The sequence below is a fragment of the Dryobates pubescens genome, chromosome 4, assembly GCF_014839835.1.
Source record: "Dryobates pubescens isolate bDryPub1 chromosome 4, bDryPub1.pri, whole genome shotgun sequence".
In the NCBI taxonomy this organism is placed as follows: domain Eukaryota; kingdom Metazoa; phylum Chordata; class Aves; order Piciformes; family Picidae; genus Dryobates; species Dryobates pubescens.
This window is the reverse complement of record NC_071615.1, coordinates 30,698,223-30,717,272: the sequence shown is the minus strand read 5'-3', so window position 1 is coordinate 30,717,272 and position 19,050 is coordinate 30,698,223. Positions and strand designations below refer to the sequence as shown.

The 19,050-nt window shown below is 38.1% G+C and overlaps 1 protein-coding gene across 2 annotated transcripts in view; it reads right to left on the bottom strand.

Annotated features, from left to right (window-relative positions):
* The window catches only part of VPS41 (VPS41 subunit of HOPS complex), a 99,875-nt gene that overhangs the window by 61,539 nt on the left and 19,286 nt on the right, over nt 1–19,050 (bottom strand). For both annotated transcript variants that reach the window (XM_054161005.1, XM_054161006.1), the window contains exons 4-5: nt 17,118–17,195; nt 378–452 (exon numbers count right to left, since the gene is read on the bottom strand). In XM_054161005.1, coding sequence (XP_054016980.1) covers nt 378–452; nt 17,118–17,195 — 153 coding nt within the window. The remainder of the gene's footprint in view (nt 1–377; nt 453–17,117; nt 17,196–19,050) is intronic.

Sequence of the window (19,050 nt, the reverse complement as noted above, 5' to 3'; positions counted from 1 at the left end):
CCACAAAATCCAATTTTGTGGATTTATAGCAGAAAGGCATTAAACTACTGTCTTGCAGGAACAGCAGAGTAGTCACTGAAGTATAACTGGCACAGCAGTAATGATTAAGGTGACATGTCCTCCTGCCACAGCTGTTAATCAGCTTAATACCAGTTATATTATTGACATTCTTGTAATTACTTTTCCTACGACATATTTGTGCAAAATATATTTGACTTTAATTTTGAGTATTCAAACATGAGCTCAGTTCTCAAAATGGATGGTCAAAGTGGTAGTCCCAAACGCAGGAATTAAGTCCACAGGTATCACAATTATCTCAAGTGTATTACTGAGGACTACCTGTTACCTCATTAAACATAGAAATGGGTTTGTTGTACCTTGCCATCTTCTGAACAAACACCCATGTGCTCTCCACTTTCATCCAGGCTGATCTGATTTATCTTCACTGGGCTCTAGAGAAAGGAAAGAAAGAAAGAGAAAATACTCTGAAGTCAGCTTTAAAAGTCACATCACCAATCAGATGCTGTAACACGCCCTGCACTTCCTGTGTAATGTTTAGTTGCATAAAGGTTGAGCAATATTTAGTTGCCTGAATAAACATTAAAAAAACCCAACCAAAAAAATCCCAGGTAACAGGTAATTCTACGATAATCTCAAAACACAGCCTTCTCTCCAGCCTGCTGTCTGACCCAGAAATTTGACATTTTTTTGCTTCAGGCTCTGGAGCTCTCATGAAGTACCAGGCTCCCAGACCTTCAGCACCTGCACCTGTGCACCTCAGTGAAATATCTCTCCCACTATCAAACCCAAAATAAAACACATTGATCACGTATCAAGACAACTGAAAATTCTTCTGGTTTGGTCTGATGGCTATACTGGTATAATTGTTTCCTCCTTGAAATCCCTTCACTTGCTTTCATTTTTGCCTCTAATAGTGTTCTCAGAAGGTGTATTAAAAGGTATTGAAGTGCAACATAGGTGTACTCAGATAAATACCAAGGAAAGCCTGAAGGCTGCCCCTATTTAATAAGCTTTCCTTTCCCTATCCAGTGATACTTTTGGTTCTAATCTACAAGATGACATGGCATCTGATACTGTTTACTTTAGTTTAAACATCTATCCTTTCCTTAAGTACTGAGGACTAACTTACAGCATCATTTGGGTAAGGCAATGCATATCCCCTCACATACAACACCCTATCCAATTATATTCAAGTACCAATACCCTTCTTACATACCATGATCCTGATTTCACCCTCTGTAACAAATATCTCATAATTTCAAGCATCATTGAAGGATTTTTCATCCAAGTCAGTCGTCTCTTACACATTTAAGAACAACTTTGCTTACTCTCATAAAATTTTGAACTGATTGAACCACAAAACACATCTCTTCTGTGGTTCTGAGCATGATAAAAGAGAAATCCATTGCAGGTTTGTGTGAAAAGAGTGTCACTGGAACAGAGCTGGGGTGGTGGGGTTACACAACCATCCCTAAAATATCACAGATCCTTATATATGCTATGGTGGTTGGAATTACATAAAAAACATAATAAAAAGTTATATAAACCCCACACTGTCCAGATTATCTACTATCTACAGGGGATAAACTCAGATCTTCTCATGGTCTTTGGAAAGCTTTTCCCCCTCACTCTTACACACACACACACAAAATTCCAGCTCGGGCAAATTAAGTTTTCCTCTTTTCCACACTGAAAAGCATTGCGTGCTTCCTGCAATAAGGAGCAGCTCTGGCCCTCTGAAAGGACAAACACAGAAAGTTTGAGCTCATCATGGAAGTGGCATGTTCTTTTTAGTTCTGGGCAGCATCTAAGTTGGTATTCCCACAACATTTTCACAAAGTTTCTTCAACTGGAAAGGCAAAGAGTCCATTTTAAACAGCCCCATCTTGACATAGGGTCGTAGACTAAAGTACAGTTTGCAACTAGCCATATTCTTTTCATCTCTCCAGCACCTACATAAGGGCTGGTGTGACAGCAACAGCAGATCTAGCAGCACTCTGGTGTGATGGGTCTTTGCAGAGAGACTCTGCTGCAACAAAAAGAACAGAAAAGGACACGCCAGAAGAGTCGACAGCTCAATCCTATAGTTCACACTGTTCCCATTTTGCTGCCAAATGGCTTTGATAAAGTTTGATGTTGAAAAAATGAAGTGCAAGAAGCAAGGAAGGTGGAATTTACCTGCCATGCCATGTGGAGATCAAATATGTGATTGCACTTGGGTAACCAGACAAGGCAAATATCTAGCAAGGCAAAACATCTTACACGTAGAATGTTGGGGCAGAGGGAAGGTGATTCCCCATTATACACATCTTTTCCACATTAGAAGTTGTGCACAATAGTTCAGAACTGGTTGTTGAGTAGGAATTTGATGATACAGTATTTCATAACACTGTACAGAACTGGCAACTTGTTACAAGCCTTCTGCATGCTCAACACCTCTCTCTTTTAACTTTTCCTTTCTCCAACTTGATTTTTCCCTGTTGCCTGCAATTAATACTCAGATGACAGCCAGGGAAGACAAATTCAACTGAAAGCAGACCTGCTCACTTAGACAAACCTCCAGCTAAGCTCCAACAGGAGAAGCTATCCTAGGTGATGTACACAAGGCACAGCAAACAGAGTACATTTTTTTCAACACTCAGGATGAATTAGCACTATTGGCTAGTAGCCTGTTCACTGACTACCAGTCAGAACTTTTTATGGAGCTCAGAAAGTGATGACAGAACATGAACTAGAAAACACTCAAGGCAGAATATGAAATGCATTCTAAACTAAAGTTCCACCAATGCCAGGATCTTCTTGTTCAAAGTCGAGTAACAGTCAAGCCTATCATTTCCAGAACTACATTCGACTGGAAAAATGTTTAAGATTTAAATGAAAACTATGCAGAAAATCAGAAATAAAGGACTACAGATAAAACTAGAACATGTGTTATCTAATCTGAAGGGATTCCTCTAGAATCAGCTTCAATTCAAATTTCCCTATCAATTATTTTTATAAATATACTGCTTTGCCAGTCAGCAAAGTTACTTACCATTTAAAATATAGTTGTATTTGCCAACACCCTATGGATAAGTTGGATATTTCAAAACAAGAAGCACAGATAATTTTGTGGCTTAGCCTCTCTCAACCGACTTTATTTGTTGTTTTTAATAAATGTTTTCGATTCAGCCATCGACTTACAATTGTCTTCCACTTGTGGGGTTTTTTTTTTTTTAGACCTTATTCTGCATAACCCACTGAAGAGTTTAATTTGCCTAGCAAAATAAAACCGGTTTGGGGTTTTGCAGTACAGGGAAAAATGTCCTTCTAGCAACAACCACTTTTACAGGTGGACAAAACATGAAGAAACATTTAAGATTGAGGAGCAGAGAGGTGATCACCAGCTCATCACAACCCAGAGGACTGATCTTTTGACAGTCAGAACCAGGATATGCGCTGGGGTTTGGTCAGCTGACTGTTTTAAAGGTGTTTTTAATGTGTGAGGAAAAACCCCAATTTACAGGCGTCATATTTTTAAAAAATTATAATTAAGGGTTCCAACAGCAATCTACAGCCAAAGAGTCAATCTAAAAATTAGGACCATAAAATCCATGTAAATATTACTCAATCAAGAGATGATCTAATCTTAAATTCCATACCATAAATCCACAGGCAGATGCAGATAAAATGATGAGGAATTACTAATAATTTAATTAGCAAGAAACTGGATAATATTTTATGGGGGGGGAGGTTTCACTCTAATCAAGACCCCTAGCTTTAGGCCAAACAAGTAAAAAAACATAAGATCTTTGTTGTCGCAATGATACTTCCAGCACTGTATTAATAACAGTAACAGACATAGTATTTCTACAGCAACAGAAGTCCAACCTGGCAATAGGGAGGATCCTGTTAGCTAGGAAGCACTGAAATGATTAGCCTGGAAACAGCTTCAGAATTTCATACAGTGTGGAAGTTCTGGCAAAAGAGGAACAAATGCCTTCAGCTGAATTTCCATTAGCTGCAGTTTTCTTTCTGATGGAGACATGTTTGGAATTCTGGACAACATAAGTAAGTTTGACTGTTCAAAATCAATAATGTCAAGCTGACACTATAGAACAAAAAAATGTTACCTTAATGGAAGAAACAAAAAGTTTAGGGAGAGGGAAAAAAAGCTAAGAGGCTCCTTGCACATAAAGATCTAAATACAGGCTTTTGCAAAATCCTAAATTTAAAGGAAAGGAAAATCAAATACCCACCAACAAATGTACCTCATGTGATAATCAATTATCTGATGCAGAATTCTTGAAATAAACACACTTAGTATGGATTATGTCAGCTCTTCAATTAGGAGTAAACTCACAGTCACTCAGAAAGCTTTTAATTGTGTTCTTTGTGGCAACTCCTCCTCCCCTGACGCTCATCATCAACCCACCTTATACTATCAGTCCCTCAATGGTGAACCTGAGAAATCAATCTGCTAATGTATAATTTGTAAAGCTCCTCTGACTAACAAATGGATAATTGATTCTTTCACAAATGCTGCATCCCAATGGATATGAAGTGGATGAACAAGAAACATAAGACCAGATTTCACTCCAGTTCTGTGGGAAATGCAATATTTACCAGCTAGGAATCTAAGCGTGTTAATAGTTGCCTGTGACTTCATGCATTTTAGCCATGGTTAGCAGGCAAGCAACACACACATTAAGAGTGTGAAAAGCAAAGCAATGTTCAATCATACTTACAGAAAAGCTCATTTTACTTCAAGAGGTTCTCACTGCTAATACAACCCTCTTAAGCAGTGTTTTCATCCATTCTTCAAAAAGAATTTTCAGAAACTTTCCTTAATTTAAGCCAAACGTTTTTATTTATCTATGCGCACACATATGCGTAGCCAAAGCAGAAAAACACCCAAAGGTCTTTTTGCTACACTAATATCAATCTCAGTCTCCATAACCACTGTGTAGCTGTTCCCCATACTAAAGCAAATTCCAGGTATACAGACTTTGATTTGTAATTAAAAGTAACAAAAAGTCTCCTTCAAGTGTCCACTTGCCAAGCATTCCTGCGTTTCTATTTGCACAAGACTCACATTAAACAAGTGTGTAAAACTCCAACGTACATCACAATGACCGATCAATCCACTGTTAGGAGCAAGGCCTACTATTTTGAGGTTCTGTGTTATTTCCACCATGATGAAGGTATTCAAGTGCAAAATACTGATTTGTAAATAGAAACAATCTCAGTTATTGTCATAACTAAGTCAAGAGCCTTTCAAAAATACAAGCCTTGCTCTAGGTAAGAGAAGGAGCTTGCTTTGATTAAAGCTCCAAATCTTCAGCTTTTACATCCGTAAGTAAAGACATTCTCTACACATCAACATCAATAAAACAACTAGAGAGGTACTGAGTATTTTCTTTCTCCAAGTTGTCTTTCCAATTCAAAAGTATAACTTCAGCCCACCCAGACAAAAGCCTAAGTTACCTAATTTGTATAAAAAAAGTGTTCTGTTTTTCAGGGTAAGTGATAGCAGGCAACAACAAATTAAAGAAATAGTGAGAGGGTTTTCAACTATTTCAAAAACAAAACAAAATGACAAAATACACACACAAAAAAGACAGTATGCAACAGCACAAATGTATTATATGTTGTTTGTTCAACTTGTTTTGACTTCAGAGCACTCATGTCACAGTATCACAGTATAACTAACGTTAGAAGAGACCTCGAGGATCATCGAGTCCAACCTGTCACCACAGACCTCATGACTAGACCATGGCACCAAGTGCCACATCTAATCATCGCTTGTACACAGAAACTTTAAAAGATGACATTGAACACATGCACTTTTCTTATCCCAGACACTTCACTCACTCACGCAAAAATTGCATATTTGCATCTTTGCAGAGGGAAAAGCAACTCAGAAAAGCAAATTCTGGTGCTGTACCATGGTTTATCTATAACAAGGTCAAAGCGCACACATACCTACGTATTCACCCACAACTGAGAAACAGTAACACAAAGGTTTACATTGAACAAGCAGCTTTAAAAGTTACACAAAAAGCTGTTCACCACTGCCTGAAATAGAAGCAGCATATTCTGAACTTACAACACTTAAATTCTCATTTGATGCAAATTTACTAATATCCACACCAGAGAAGTTTTGTTCAACAACACTAGCAGTCTAATTCTGGTAACTGGATTCCTGCTCCACTGCTTTTCCTACAACACTCTTGAATCTGTCATTCCCCAAATGAAAAATGGGAGATTATATTGGTTAGAAGGGAAGGGAAAAGCTGGGGAGAGTGACAAGCTCTGGGACACAAGACAATAACAACATTAAGTTGTATTTTCTCTGTGAGAAGCCAGACCTTGCCTACAAAAAATTTTAAAAGCTTGTCTATAAGGAAGGGAATATGAGGACAAGGAACCTCTCATTTATAGTGTGAGAAAGTGAGAAAGCCAAAAAGCCTACAGTGATTTCAGTATTTTCCACACCACTGAATCCCTTAATCTTGTTTGTCAACTACGGGGACTAAGAAAAAGGCAAAAAAATTAGCAAGGGATGTCCCTAAATCTGTGGTAGTTACTAGATAATCAGAATGCTTGTCTAGGAATGATGGAACTATTACTGAAAACAAATCTATACTGAAAGCCTGCACTGCTTCTTGCAGAGTTTAACCATTAGCTAGTTCCTGACTGATCCAAAGTAGAATTTCTTTTCTGTTAAAACACTGGTGTGTAAGGAGATAGTCTCCCTGGAGCTCTGTGCCAAAGCAAACAAACTACTCATCAACTATGGTCCTACTTCATTGTTTCTATCCATTAAAGCCACTTAAGAACATGAAGCAGTATTTGCCAACACAAAAAACATGTGGAGGGCTGAGGAAGGGCTGTAGGCAAGGACTATATACACTTTCCTTGGAAGACTGGACACAGTATGGGAGAAGATTCTTCCAGGCAATATGGAGGTTTACTTCACTTATTTCTATACCTGCTTTCTTTTCAGAACATTTCCTCAAGTACAAGAAATGGATTTAGTAGAATCCTGGTCCTCAAATTGGAAAAGTATAAGATTTTTCTCCATTTCTTGATATGCCAGTCACATTACAGAGACATGACTGATTAGAAAGGCCAATCAGGTCATACAGCAGAAGTTCTTGTCAGGACAGGTTTTCCTTTTAAAGATTATTTTATTGGTGCTTTGACCAAACAACTTTTAGAGCAGTAAAGATGCTCTTGACTATTCTTAGAATCATAGCATGCATCAGGTTGGAAGGGACCCTTGGAGGTCACCTTTTCCAAGCCCCCTGCAGTGAGAAGGGGCATTTTAACAAGATCAGGTTGCTTAAAGCCCCATTAAGTTTGACCCTGAATGTCTCCAGGCATGGGCCTCTACCACTTCCTCTAAGCAACTGGTTCCCATATTTCACTACCCTCACAGTAAAGACCTTCCTCCTAATGTCTTCCTCAGGGGTCATGGACATCATTTCCAGGAAGGTTTTCACAACAACCAAGGTGTTCCTCCCCCTGGGTAACCTAATACTTGACAGAAGACACAACCATATGGAGCTTCTCCATACATTCTATTATGTAGCAATTATTTTCTCAAAAACTACATATTGCCCTCTATCACCTCCTGTAATCAAAAACTACACCAAGTATTTTTTTTTTGTATTTTCAGCCTGTCAACCATTCCATGATATAACTAGTCATATTCTTGGCATAGTTAAATATTACACCCAGTGATCAGTGCTGAAGTTCAGGTAATAGCTAGAGCTAAAGGGCCATCTTCCATGAAAACACTCAGTTATCAGCACTGGTATAGAATGGCATAAGTCAGAACTATATGTAATAATAAACACATTTCCTGTTTACTGAAAGCATTGTATTCTCTTTGGATATCAACTCTGGAACTTCCTTTATTCGCAATTATATCATCTGGGAAAAATCTCACAAACCCATCAGAGATACTGAGCAATGATCAACGTTTGGTGTCTGATTCTTGACAGGATCCTAAAAACAAGTGCAAATCAAAAAGATAGTGGGGAAAGAGAAGAGTACTCACACAAGGGGAAACTATGGATCATGAAGTGCACTGTAACTTACCATAAGCAGCACACTGTATGTCACATCCTCACTGTGACAGTAAGATAGGGAAAGTTGAATGTGAGGATGAATTGATCCTGTGCAACTTCCTCAATACATTTACATACATAGAGGCTCTATTTCAATACCAGTGAAGTGTAGACATGATTGCTTATAATAAACTTTATTTCAAGTAGATAAAAAAAAAAAGGCAAATAGATTCATTCATTCCTCCACCTTTACACTGCTCATATTTCACAGCTCCTATCTTCAAAACTGCCAAGACCTGCAGCAACTACAGACTTCAGTCAGCAGCCAGTTTAGGGTTACAGCGGTGGATCCTGAAAAATCAAAATGCTGATTTCTGAAATTTCTTATACTTTTATTTGTCTGTGTCACAGGACACTGAGTGGAACTTAGCTTCCTCAGCAGTATCACAGCAGAGACAGCTAGCTCAAAAGCAGGTACTTCCGTCAGCAACCACTCTCAGGGTATTAGCGCCCAGGACTGGTCAAACATGGACTAACCATGTTTAGCATTCCATCAGCAGTGAAATAAACAACTGCTATACACACTGTCATGTCTTTTAAAACAAATAAGTCTCATCCTTCACAAAGGAATCTTTATTAGGTTTACAGAGTTCATTATCAATAATATCTTACCCCCTATGGGAAAAAATACTTAGTTTGGCCTTCATGTTTTGTTCATCATATTATGCCCCTGTTATGTCACTCTGTGTTTTTAATAGCACTGTATTTTTATTGTTAATGGAAACAAAAGGGCTGTAGCTCTATCATTAATGTCAACTTGTATGAAAAACACTGTCCTCCAAAACTCAGTTGCTTTGGACTTTCTAACTAGGAAAACATTTTCTAATGCAAACAATATTTTATTAATGCCAGAACTCTGAATAATTCTGACAAGCAAACTGCTATTATTTTGTATACGTGCATGTAAGTGCCTGCCTTCTGTACAGAGGAAAATGCCATCCAGGTATAATATCCATTTGAAAGAAAAAAAGCTTCTTAGGAATCAAACCTTTCCAAATCCTCTCTACACTTGTAAAGGTTGTTAGGGTTTAAAAACCACATGTTTGTGTAGCCAATCCTTTATGAAAAGACTTCTTCAGTACTACCTGAAACTAGCAGTTTCACTGCTGCTAATAAAAACTCCAGAACTGCTTGGCCCAGTGGTCCAGCAAAGAGCATTTAAAGGGAGGTGTGAGAGAGATTTACACACTTCTGAGGTGACTGGAAAAAGAAAGCAGTGAATTACTGAACATACGTCTCATGCATACCAACATCACCTGGTCAAACCAGAAGGTTCCCAAAAAGGCAGGGACATCCCTGATGGTGAGTTCTTCAAATACCAACAAACAGTAAAAGACACAACCACCTAGAAAAATCTAGAGTTTCTCTTGTTAGGGACTAAGTCTCTGGAAGGTACAGAAAAGTATGTTCCTTGTTTAATAGTTTGAAATTTGTTGGGAGACTTTTGAAATACTTTTTAAGAGCCAGTTACACTCTAGGAAAGTAATCTGCTTAAAGATGAAAAAAGTTCTTACAAGGTCTTGTAAGAGAAAAAACAACAACAGACAAAACCACAGAAAATACTATTTGAATCTTGGCCCTTTAACTGACCAACGATGTTGTATTAGATACTACAGTAATGTCCTTTATTTTAGCATTCTCCAATGATGAGATCCCCACCCCCATAATTTTTCTGGATTTCAATGCTTATGGCTGGACCATACAAGATCTTCTGTAGCTGGATTCATACTTCCAACTAAACTTTTTACATTGATTTCCACTTAGCTACAGTGTTAATTGCAAGCTACAAGCTCAAAAGAAAATCCAAATGAAATGGTTGTGATTTCCTCAGTTTTGAACTTATAAAAATTAATCATATATGATACAATTGCATAATAAAACTCCCATATTTCATCCATACTCCAAGCAGCACATCTAGTAATAATGAATGCCTTCCAAACACAGATGATCTTTTTCAGTAAAAACTTAAGCCAAAGGAAGTTAGATACAGCAGATACAAAGACAATGTGCAAAACATTTTGTTTTAGTCATGTCAAACAAGAAGCTTCTCCAGACAACACAATTTTTGCCAGTCTAAGTAAGCTGCCTTACTTCTCCAGTAACAGAGACACCCAGGCATACTACAGTTCCTGCTAAGGAAGGGTCCCAATGTTCAATAACTCTACAATTCTCACTGGAAACACTCCAGGTCTCAAACTAGCTAATAAGCACTGTACCAGAACAAATACACTTCCCAAGCCTTTTAACTTCCAAAACCACAAACCCAAAAGGACATCTGAGTTACTCCCACAAGTACTGTAAAAAAACTGGATTTTCAAATCATCTGCAGGTAGACCACAAGCAGAAGGCGGTCTACTGAATTTGTTCTAGACATCAAAGTTCTAAGAGAAAATCCCAAATGATGTAATTTTTCTCCAGTTTCTCCACTGAGCAGAGCCAGAGATTAACCTAAAGCATTAAAGCACAGGACTGAATAACCCATTTGGGTGTGAGGTCCCTGTGGGATAACTGCCCATCTTACCACAGGACACAGATGCAGGTTAAATCTAGTGCACTTTGGGGAAAAAGGTTGAGATGCTTACAACAAAGAGCTGTTGATGTTATCTAGGATAACAGAGATACACAGAGCTGGGCTGCCAGAATCATAGAATCAACAAGGTTGGAAAAGACCTCAGACATCATCAAGTCCAATCTATCACCCAACACCTCATGACTAACTAAACCATGGCTTGAAGTGCCCCATCCAAGCCTTTTTTGAAGGCTAAATAAATATGACTATGTTACTCAACTCTCCACCCCAATCATACTAAATGTCAACTAGAAAGAGGGACAGCCATGGGTAAGGTATAAAAAAATATGACAAGGGAGAAAGACTGAAGATGTCAGAGACAGGAATAGTTAACAGGCTGTGCTCCTTTTCCTCCAACTCAGACAGGGACAGTTTCTTGGTAAGAACTGTGCCTTCCATATAAAGCTTAACTTCTGCTGCATTTCTGTTGTGTATTAGCACTACTGTAACAACTTGAGCCTTCAAATGTGTCTAATGTTACCCTGGAAGTACTAACTCCATCACCTGCAGTCTGTGCATTTATCACCAGCAATTCTGAATCTATCACTGCAATAACCTGTATTTCAACTTCTCCAAGCCGTCTCAGACAAAGTCATTGTTGGGGCACTGAAAGGGGCGAATGTTAAATGTTCTGTTTCAGTAAGAGCCCTGAAGGTCTGAGGCAAGCAGACACTGAGAAAGGTCTTGCCTATAACGTGAGAGTCCCAAGGAGGAGGAGGAAACCTGTCTCCTGCATAGACACCCATTCGAATCAGAAACATAATTTCTACTTTGGTTTTTGGAGCCTACATTTATAACAGAATGCTTGGTTTTGTACAAAACACAAGATTTCAGCTTCAAATATAACAGGCACAGTGACACCCTGCAAATACTAACACACAGCTACCCAGATCTTTACTCTAAATTGTGTTGCTTCAATTCATTTCTTGACTTATCTTCTTTCATAGTCTGACAGTGACAACTAAACTGATGTAGTTAAAGTAATAAACAGGGAATTTTAAGTAGCCTGTCAAAATAAGTGTCATCTATATCATCTTAGTCTTAAACTCTCATGTAAAGTTTTAAAGTAACTTCTTCATTATACAATCAAATGCTAAAAGTTACCTTCCCCATTGAAAGGTACTGCATTATCTCACACAGTGGTTAGCAGATCCTTTCCATCAACAGCATTTATTGCTTAACAGCAGCAGTTTCTTCATTAGAAATACGCTTTTCCTGTTAGTAATTAAGCTACTTCAAAAGCATGCCAAGTCAACAGAAACCCCTGACATTTTGTTTGCAACCTGCTAAGTTATCAGCAAAACCAACAGGCCAGTGATTGACCTTCAAGCAAGCAACATGCTTGCTCCAGAGGCTGGAAAGTCCTGTAACTTCAACAACCCAAGGGCAACATGACCATCACAGAAAGAACTCCCCTTTAATTTTTCAAGGTAGCAGAGATTATTTAGTGATTTTGGATTTCTGCCACTTTAATTAAGGAAAAAACAAACAAAGAAATGTTTATTGCTGCACAACATGAGACAATTAGGAAACAAAATAAAATAAATGGTGAGGCCAGGAAAGAAATACATGATAAAAAGAAACACTGCAACACAACTTAAAGTCTAATTCTTTCTGAAATTCCAGCAGTCCTGAATAGCTCACAAATGCTTCAATTGCTTTGCACTAACAGAAGCTTTAAAATACTATTTACATTGTTTTCTAGGCTCATGCATCACCTCTGAAACACCTCCAATGCATTAAACATTTAAAACTTCTTCTACATGTAAAGTAGGCGACGTCTCCCCTCCTCACAGAAGACCACTGGCACCACCCAAGTCTTCTTACCACTTTTGCTTTAAGCTTGATGTTTATTAGAAGACCGGAATGGGGGCAGGTTTTCTTGCCCTTTGAAAGGTTTTTGATTTGTTACTTAACTAAACATGTTTGTAAAGCTTTCTTCATATCTACAAGTCCTTAATCCACAAGATGTCAGTTGAGGCAATAATTATATTAATAAATTGTAGACAGTCTAAGAAGAAGAGAAAGATAGAGAGACATTTGGAATTAACATGCCATGAATCAGTCCTGCATCATCCTTTGTCAGTGGCTTTAGCATGCTTTCTCCCCCACCCCTTCTTGTTGCCTTTTAGTAATAATTTTCAGTGCATTTGACACATTTCATCTCACTCAATGCACTGAACCCTAATACAAGAGAACACCGGTTTGTCAAACATACGTTATTGGAGGATGCATATCAGTTAATCATTGGTGGCTGACATTGTCAAAGACAGCCACGCTAGCAAGAGCTAAAAACATGCCAGGCAAGGAGGAATCATGTGAGAGCACAAGTATGGCTGGTGAGATACCAGCACCACCACCCAAAAGCTATCAAACTCATGTCATTCCATTCTCCCCAACCCAACTCTCCCATGTATTTCCACTGCTGTAGACAAGACTAGTGATCCACCTGGCTCAGGATCCAGAATCAGGTATTTTAAGAGCAAGATGAGAGCAAGAGTCTCTTCTGAAGATGTTTTAGCTGTCTATGTTAATTTCACAGAAGTCTCCGCAAATATTTATTTCATGTTATTATATCATCATGATGCTTGAAAACACTGTTTGGTGTTTTGATAATACTAAAATGAAGGCTGATGCTTGATAACCCTGAAAGGGTTATCTAACATTGGAATAATCTGCCCAGGGCTGTGGTGGAGTCACCATCCCTGGAGGTGCTTAAATACTCATGCTTGACCTTGTACTGTTGCGTCAAAGGTTAGACTAGATGATCTTGAAGGTCGCTCCCTACTAGATACATTCTGTGATTCTGTTTCTTAGCAGAACTCGGGCCAGTATTTGGAATTCAAGATACCCACAAGATTTTGCTGCAATGGAGATTACCAGATAAAGTCCCCAAAGTTTGTGTTTTTTTTTAAACAACCAAAGAGAAAAGCATGCTACAATAGCAGAGCTTCTAGGGATGCCAGGCTTTACACTTGAGTGTTTCACACAGCTGTTTTTAGCAATTTGAAATGCTAAATGTGTTTGGTTTTCAACAGGAGGGCCATCATTCAAAAATTAGCCATTTTGCATATTATACGACATACCTGTGAGTTTTCTCCCTCAAGGTTCACAGGAATCGGAGACATGATAAACTAATTATGCTGCAAACCCTCTGAGATCAGTCTCTATTTCTGTTCTACAATTTGGCTCAAATCCAGGTGTGAGCGAATATGGAAAGGGAATTATTTATTATACAGCCAAATTTCTTATTTCTTCAATTTCCAAGAGCATTTACACTACCAAGCATAGTTACTTGTGATTAAAACTATGGTAGCAGTAGTGGTATTTTCTACATATATTTAATTGTTCTAAATATATCTAATTCTACATATATTTAATATGAATTTGTCATTAAAATAGTTTATTTTCAGAAGGTTAAAATAAAGCACTCTCTCCATTCTAGTTTATTTCACATACTAACACTATTTCAGATCCAGTGACTTTTCAAATGTCCTGTGTATGGTTGTTTTTTTTTCTACTTCCATACTTAACAGATTTAAATGTACAGAAAAAGTAATTAGCTTTTTACTACCCAACTTGCCTTTAAAAAAAACAAACACAAACCCTAAAGCTCTGGAAACTACAGATAAAGACTCAACTGCAGAGCCACTCATTGAATTACATAACTTCCAAAGGGCTTCATATTGCCTTATTAATTTCTGCCATCTCACAAGACAGAAAAGATCTGCTGAAAAAAATTTCTTTCAAAAAGAAAGATATGTAAAGGTTACTCTTCAGGTATGATGTTTGCTGCAAATAACTAAAAGTTTCCAGTGGCAATATTGTTTGCTTTATTATGAGAGATTATTTTATTCACTCAAAACAATTTGTATACAGTACTAGTTTCCAGATATTCATAATAACAACAAATACTTCTACCTACAACTTCAAGGCAAAACTTTAACTGCCATTCCACCAGAGAACATGTTTCTCAGACGGAATTTGCTCATTGTGGACCCAACAGAGAACCAGAGGGAAAAAAAACACTAAATGCTCCTTGGCTCTGCACATTTACAAGGAATGCTCTTCATCTGTAGGACCTCAGGAAGTGACTCACTTTCTTCTCAAGAAAGGGTTAGGCTTTATTTGGAATGTACAAATTCCCCAGGACGAGGGGCAGTAAACAGAAAAGAGGCTAGACCCCAGCAAACATTTTAATAGCAATGCCTCTAGTCTGCAGCTCAAGATTTTGTAAAGTTCAGGTTAGAAGGACAATATTCTGACATACAGCAGTCAGTTCAGAATAAATTGTCTAAGGTTCAATGGCTGACAACATTTATTCAGAAAACTTCTGTTTAAACAGTTGGGAATGATGGATAGCTGCTGTGTTTCTCACATAGGCAGTCCATTCTGTCCTACAACACTTACTAGTCAGTTGGAAAACTTTTCTTTTAAAAGACAAGTACTCCTAGATCAAATTAATTTTTCTTCAAACTATAAAGAAAAACAAAACAAACCTGTACCCCTTCCACCTGATGTATGATATAATTTAACTGTTGCACTGGAGACACGTACATTACAAAGAGAGACAGAAACATTAAGAACAGAAAAACATTTCTTTTTCTTATTCTCTATCTCAAAAAGCAGTTTGTACTCAAACAATGGTTTAAAAATAAATCATTGCCATCTCTAGAAGACAATACAGCACAAAAATCCTCATCCTGAAGCAGGCCAGGTTTGGAAAAGGATAACCAAATAAGCACTGCAGAGTAGAAAATGGTTTATATAACCCAACCTTAACTTTGTCACAAGAAACCACTCTCCCAGCAGGCACCGGTAGAACTTTTTTAAAGGAAAAGCAAAGAAAATAATAGTAGATTTGAGTGGCTGCATATAAAGAGGATGTAGGCATTTTGGTTTATAGAGACAGGAGAGGAGGGCAGTGGAAGTTCTCCTCTTTGACTTTAGCAAGGCTTTCTACACCATCTTCTACAGCATCCTCATAGGCAAGCTCAGGAAGTGTGGAATACATGAATGGACAGTGCAGTGGAGTGAAAACTGTCTGAAAGATAGACCTCACAGGGTTGTGGTCAGTGGCACAGAATCCAGTTGGAAGTTTGTAACACGTGGTGTGCCTCAAGGGGTCAATACTGTGTCCAGTCCTGTCCAATGTACTCATCAATGACCTGGATGAAGGGATAAGAATGTACTCTCACAGCAAGTTTGCTGATGACCCAAAGCTGGAAGGGGTGGATAATACATCAGAAGGCTGTGCTGCCACCCAGCACGACCTAGACAGGCTGAAGAGCTGGGCAGAGAGTAGTCTTATGAAGTATATGTTAAGCAATCAGAACTGCAAGGGAGACACCTCTTTTGAAATGCAGTCAGCATCTCCTCTATGGGGCTGATGAACACAAAAATTTAAAAGCAACAGAAGAACATAATTAGCTTGACTTTTATTAACACGGTAAGCTCACAGTCAATCTGACCAATGCTACATATAAAATTTCCTCCAAAGGCTGTGCCTAGGTTTTGGCTGTGACATCCAACTAGCCCCCTTCACAGTTTCATAATTAGATTTTTTTCAAAAATACAAACAAAACCTTTGACCCCTCCCATGCAGCCAGCTGTGTCAGCTTTAGAACATACGTCATATTTGCCAACATGCCAACATCTTGTGATGGATACTCTGACAAGTGCTGACACTGCTATGAAAAACCAATGCCTGGCTACTAGATTTTGTGATAATGGCAGAAAAAAATAATTTTAATTCTCTTCCTCCCACCTCTCACAGAAGACAGGCAATTTCTAAATGAGAGATTTTAAAAAAAAGTAAAAAATTTCAACAAATGCCCACAATGAACACTTGAGCTTGAAATTTAGAATTTCATTCATCCTCTAATACCGGGAACCACAATAAGGAAAATTCTGCTGCTTCTCTTTCAATCAATACAACCTCTTAAGAATCCAAGCTTCAAAACATTCACATAAAATATTAGTATTATATATTTGCAGAAGATAAACTGAACCAGCAAGGCAATCAATCAATTTTCAATTACTTGTGGCAACTAGATAAGATGATAGTGCACACACTAACAGCTCACAATAGTCACCTAATGAGCAGGCTCATGCCTTATGGAAGCCACAAGCTTCTGGGTTACATAATTAATAGTAGCCATTTACAATCATAAATATGTATTTCCTCCTCTGTCTTCATGAAGAAAGTTTACATATAATAAACTGAGATATGCTTATCACAAAACCAATCTGTGTAACTTCTTTTTGCAAGGACCGTACACTGCCTCTTCTGTTATGGGGAGGAAGTTCATGAAATGCATTAGCAAAATTTCAGGTGTGTCAAAAGTGTCTATTACTTAATACAGGACAGCATTTTTACATCCCAGTGTTTTGAATAATGCCATACTTACAACATCAAACTTCTGTGTGATGTTCCCCTGGACATCAAGCAAATAAACTTTGCCATAATGTGTTCCCAGTGCCAAAAACTGTAAAAGAAAGAGACTGATGACATAAACACAAAGACATTGCAACCCAAACCACAGCAATGCTAAACGAACTTCAGGATGTTTAGCAGACTAATGATTAGCAGCACCAGGGTTGAAAAAAAAAACAAAACAACAAAAAACCCCCAAACAACAAAACAACAAAAACACACCACCTTCTACAGACAAAGGTTATTTTAACTGCCCCTAAAGAATAGAACAGGGCTTCAAGCCCATATTACGGTGATAGTGCAAGTTAGCTGTCAGAATGAGTCATGAGGACCCTCATCCACTGACAACTAATGGTGTGCCTGCAGTCCGTACACACTGCTTGATAGACTGTGGCAGCAAATTAAAAATGCAGTGTGAAAGCAAGGACCAACACAGACCTGAGAGGCTCCTAGATCCTTTCCACAGCTTTGTTTCAATCACAACAATTTCCTTTAAGCAGTATTTTTAATTCTCCTTCATTGTTCACATTAAAAAGCATTCAAACACAGCAGAAGGCCACTAGTAAGCCACTGGTAAAATATTGCTGAATTACAGAAGGTCTCTGACAGTGCATTTAAGCACATGAATCAGCATTGGGTTTGCTTTCCTTCACACAGTAACACTCGTACATTGAACACTCTCAAAATAAACACACTTTTCCTTGGTAATCTCAGGAATAAAGAAACTTCCACACAAATGTGTGCTGTCACAAACTTATTTTGATACAAACAAGAAGGAAATGGATTTGGAGAGATCTGCTGTTAATTGAACCATGTGAGCTACACCTAAACAGAAAAGGAAGAACTTCGGTACTACTTGATTTATGACAGAGGTTTCTTTTATTGCCCCCCTCCTTTCAGCATTACTCAAATAGTCTAGGCTCCTCAATTCTCTGTATTTCACTGCATGTGACCATGCTTCATTGCAACCTATAATGAAATGCTCAAATTTACAGGCACTGCTAAGCGTGTCAGTCAGGCAGCACAATCTTTAAAAAATAACCTTACAGAAAGTCAAGGTTTAAAAGGATTTATCAAAATGGAATTGCTTAAAATGAAATTTCAGTTCAGGCACTTAAAATATGAAGCTACATTAAAAGGAGTCAAGAAAGGGAAAGAAGGTGTTCATTAGAAATTCATCCCCTGCAATGCCTTTCACTCCTGCAAGGTTGCCTTTTTTCAGGAAGAAAAAAGTCCCCCGGGTAAAAAAATCAATACTGGTTAATAAAACATCAGGTGTGCAGACATAACTAGGTATGACTATTCCACTGCACAGGCCTGCTTGAATGCACCAGGTGCCATGACGATTAGTCATCCAGTGCAGACAGCAAGCCTGGTGAAAATATGATGGTTTAGCAGTTAAAAGAAAAAATAATAGTAATAATTCTGAGGGGAAATTAGTCTGAATATAGAAGCCAGATTTTCAGGATTCCCAGCAAACTTAGACCGTTTTAATCAGAGGCATATTTTACACAGAACTGTGTAATTTCACTAATCATGGCTCCTTAGCAGAGCTTTTCCTGCTCTTGCAGAGAAAAAACCGAAACAAACCAGAAAACACTCTCACAAAACCTGTAACTCAGCTTCATTTTCAAGCTCTCTGTTGCAAGAAACCTATTCCTGAAAGACTCCAGTACCTGGCTTCTAACAATATTGATTCTTCTCATAAATAGTATTTCTAGTTTGCTGGAAAACTAAAAGTGCTGGGTTACTTAAACAGCCTTGTTGTATTGTCACACTATAGTTAAAGCTCTATCTGTGCACATCCTTACAGAAAAATCCTGTTTAACTCTCAGCTTTCAGAATTTACCTGAGGCTCAGGGTAAAAATCTGACACAAACAGACCACAGACCAGAAGGAAATGCTTA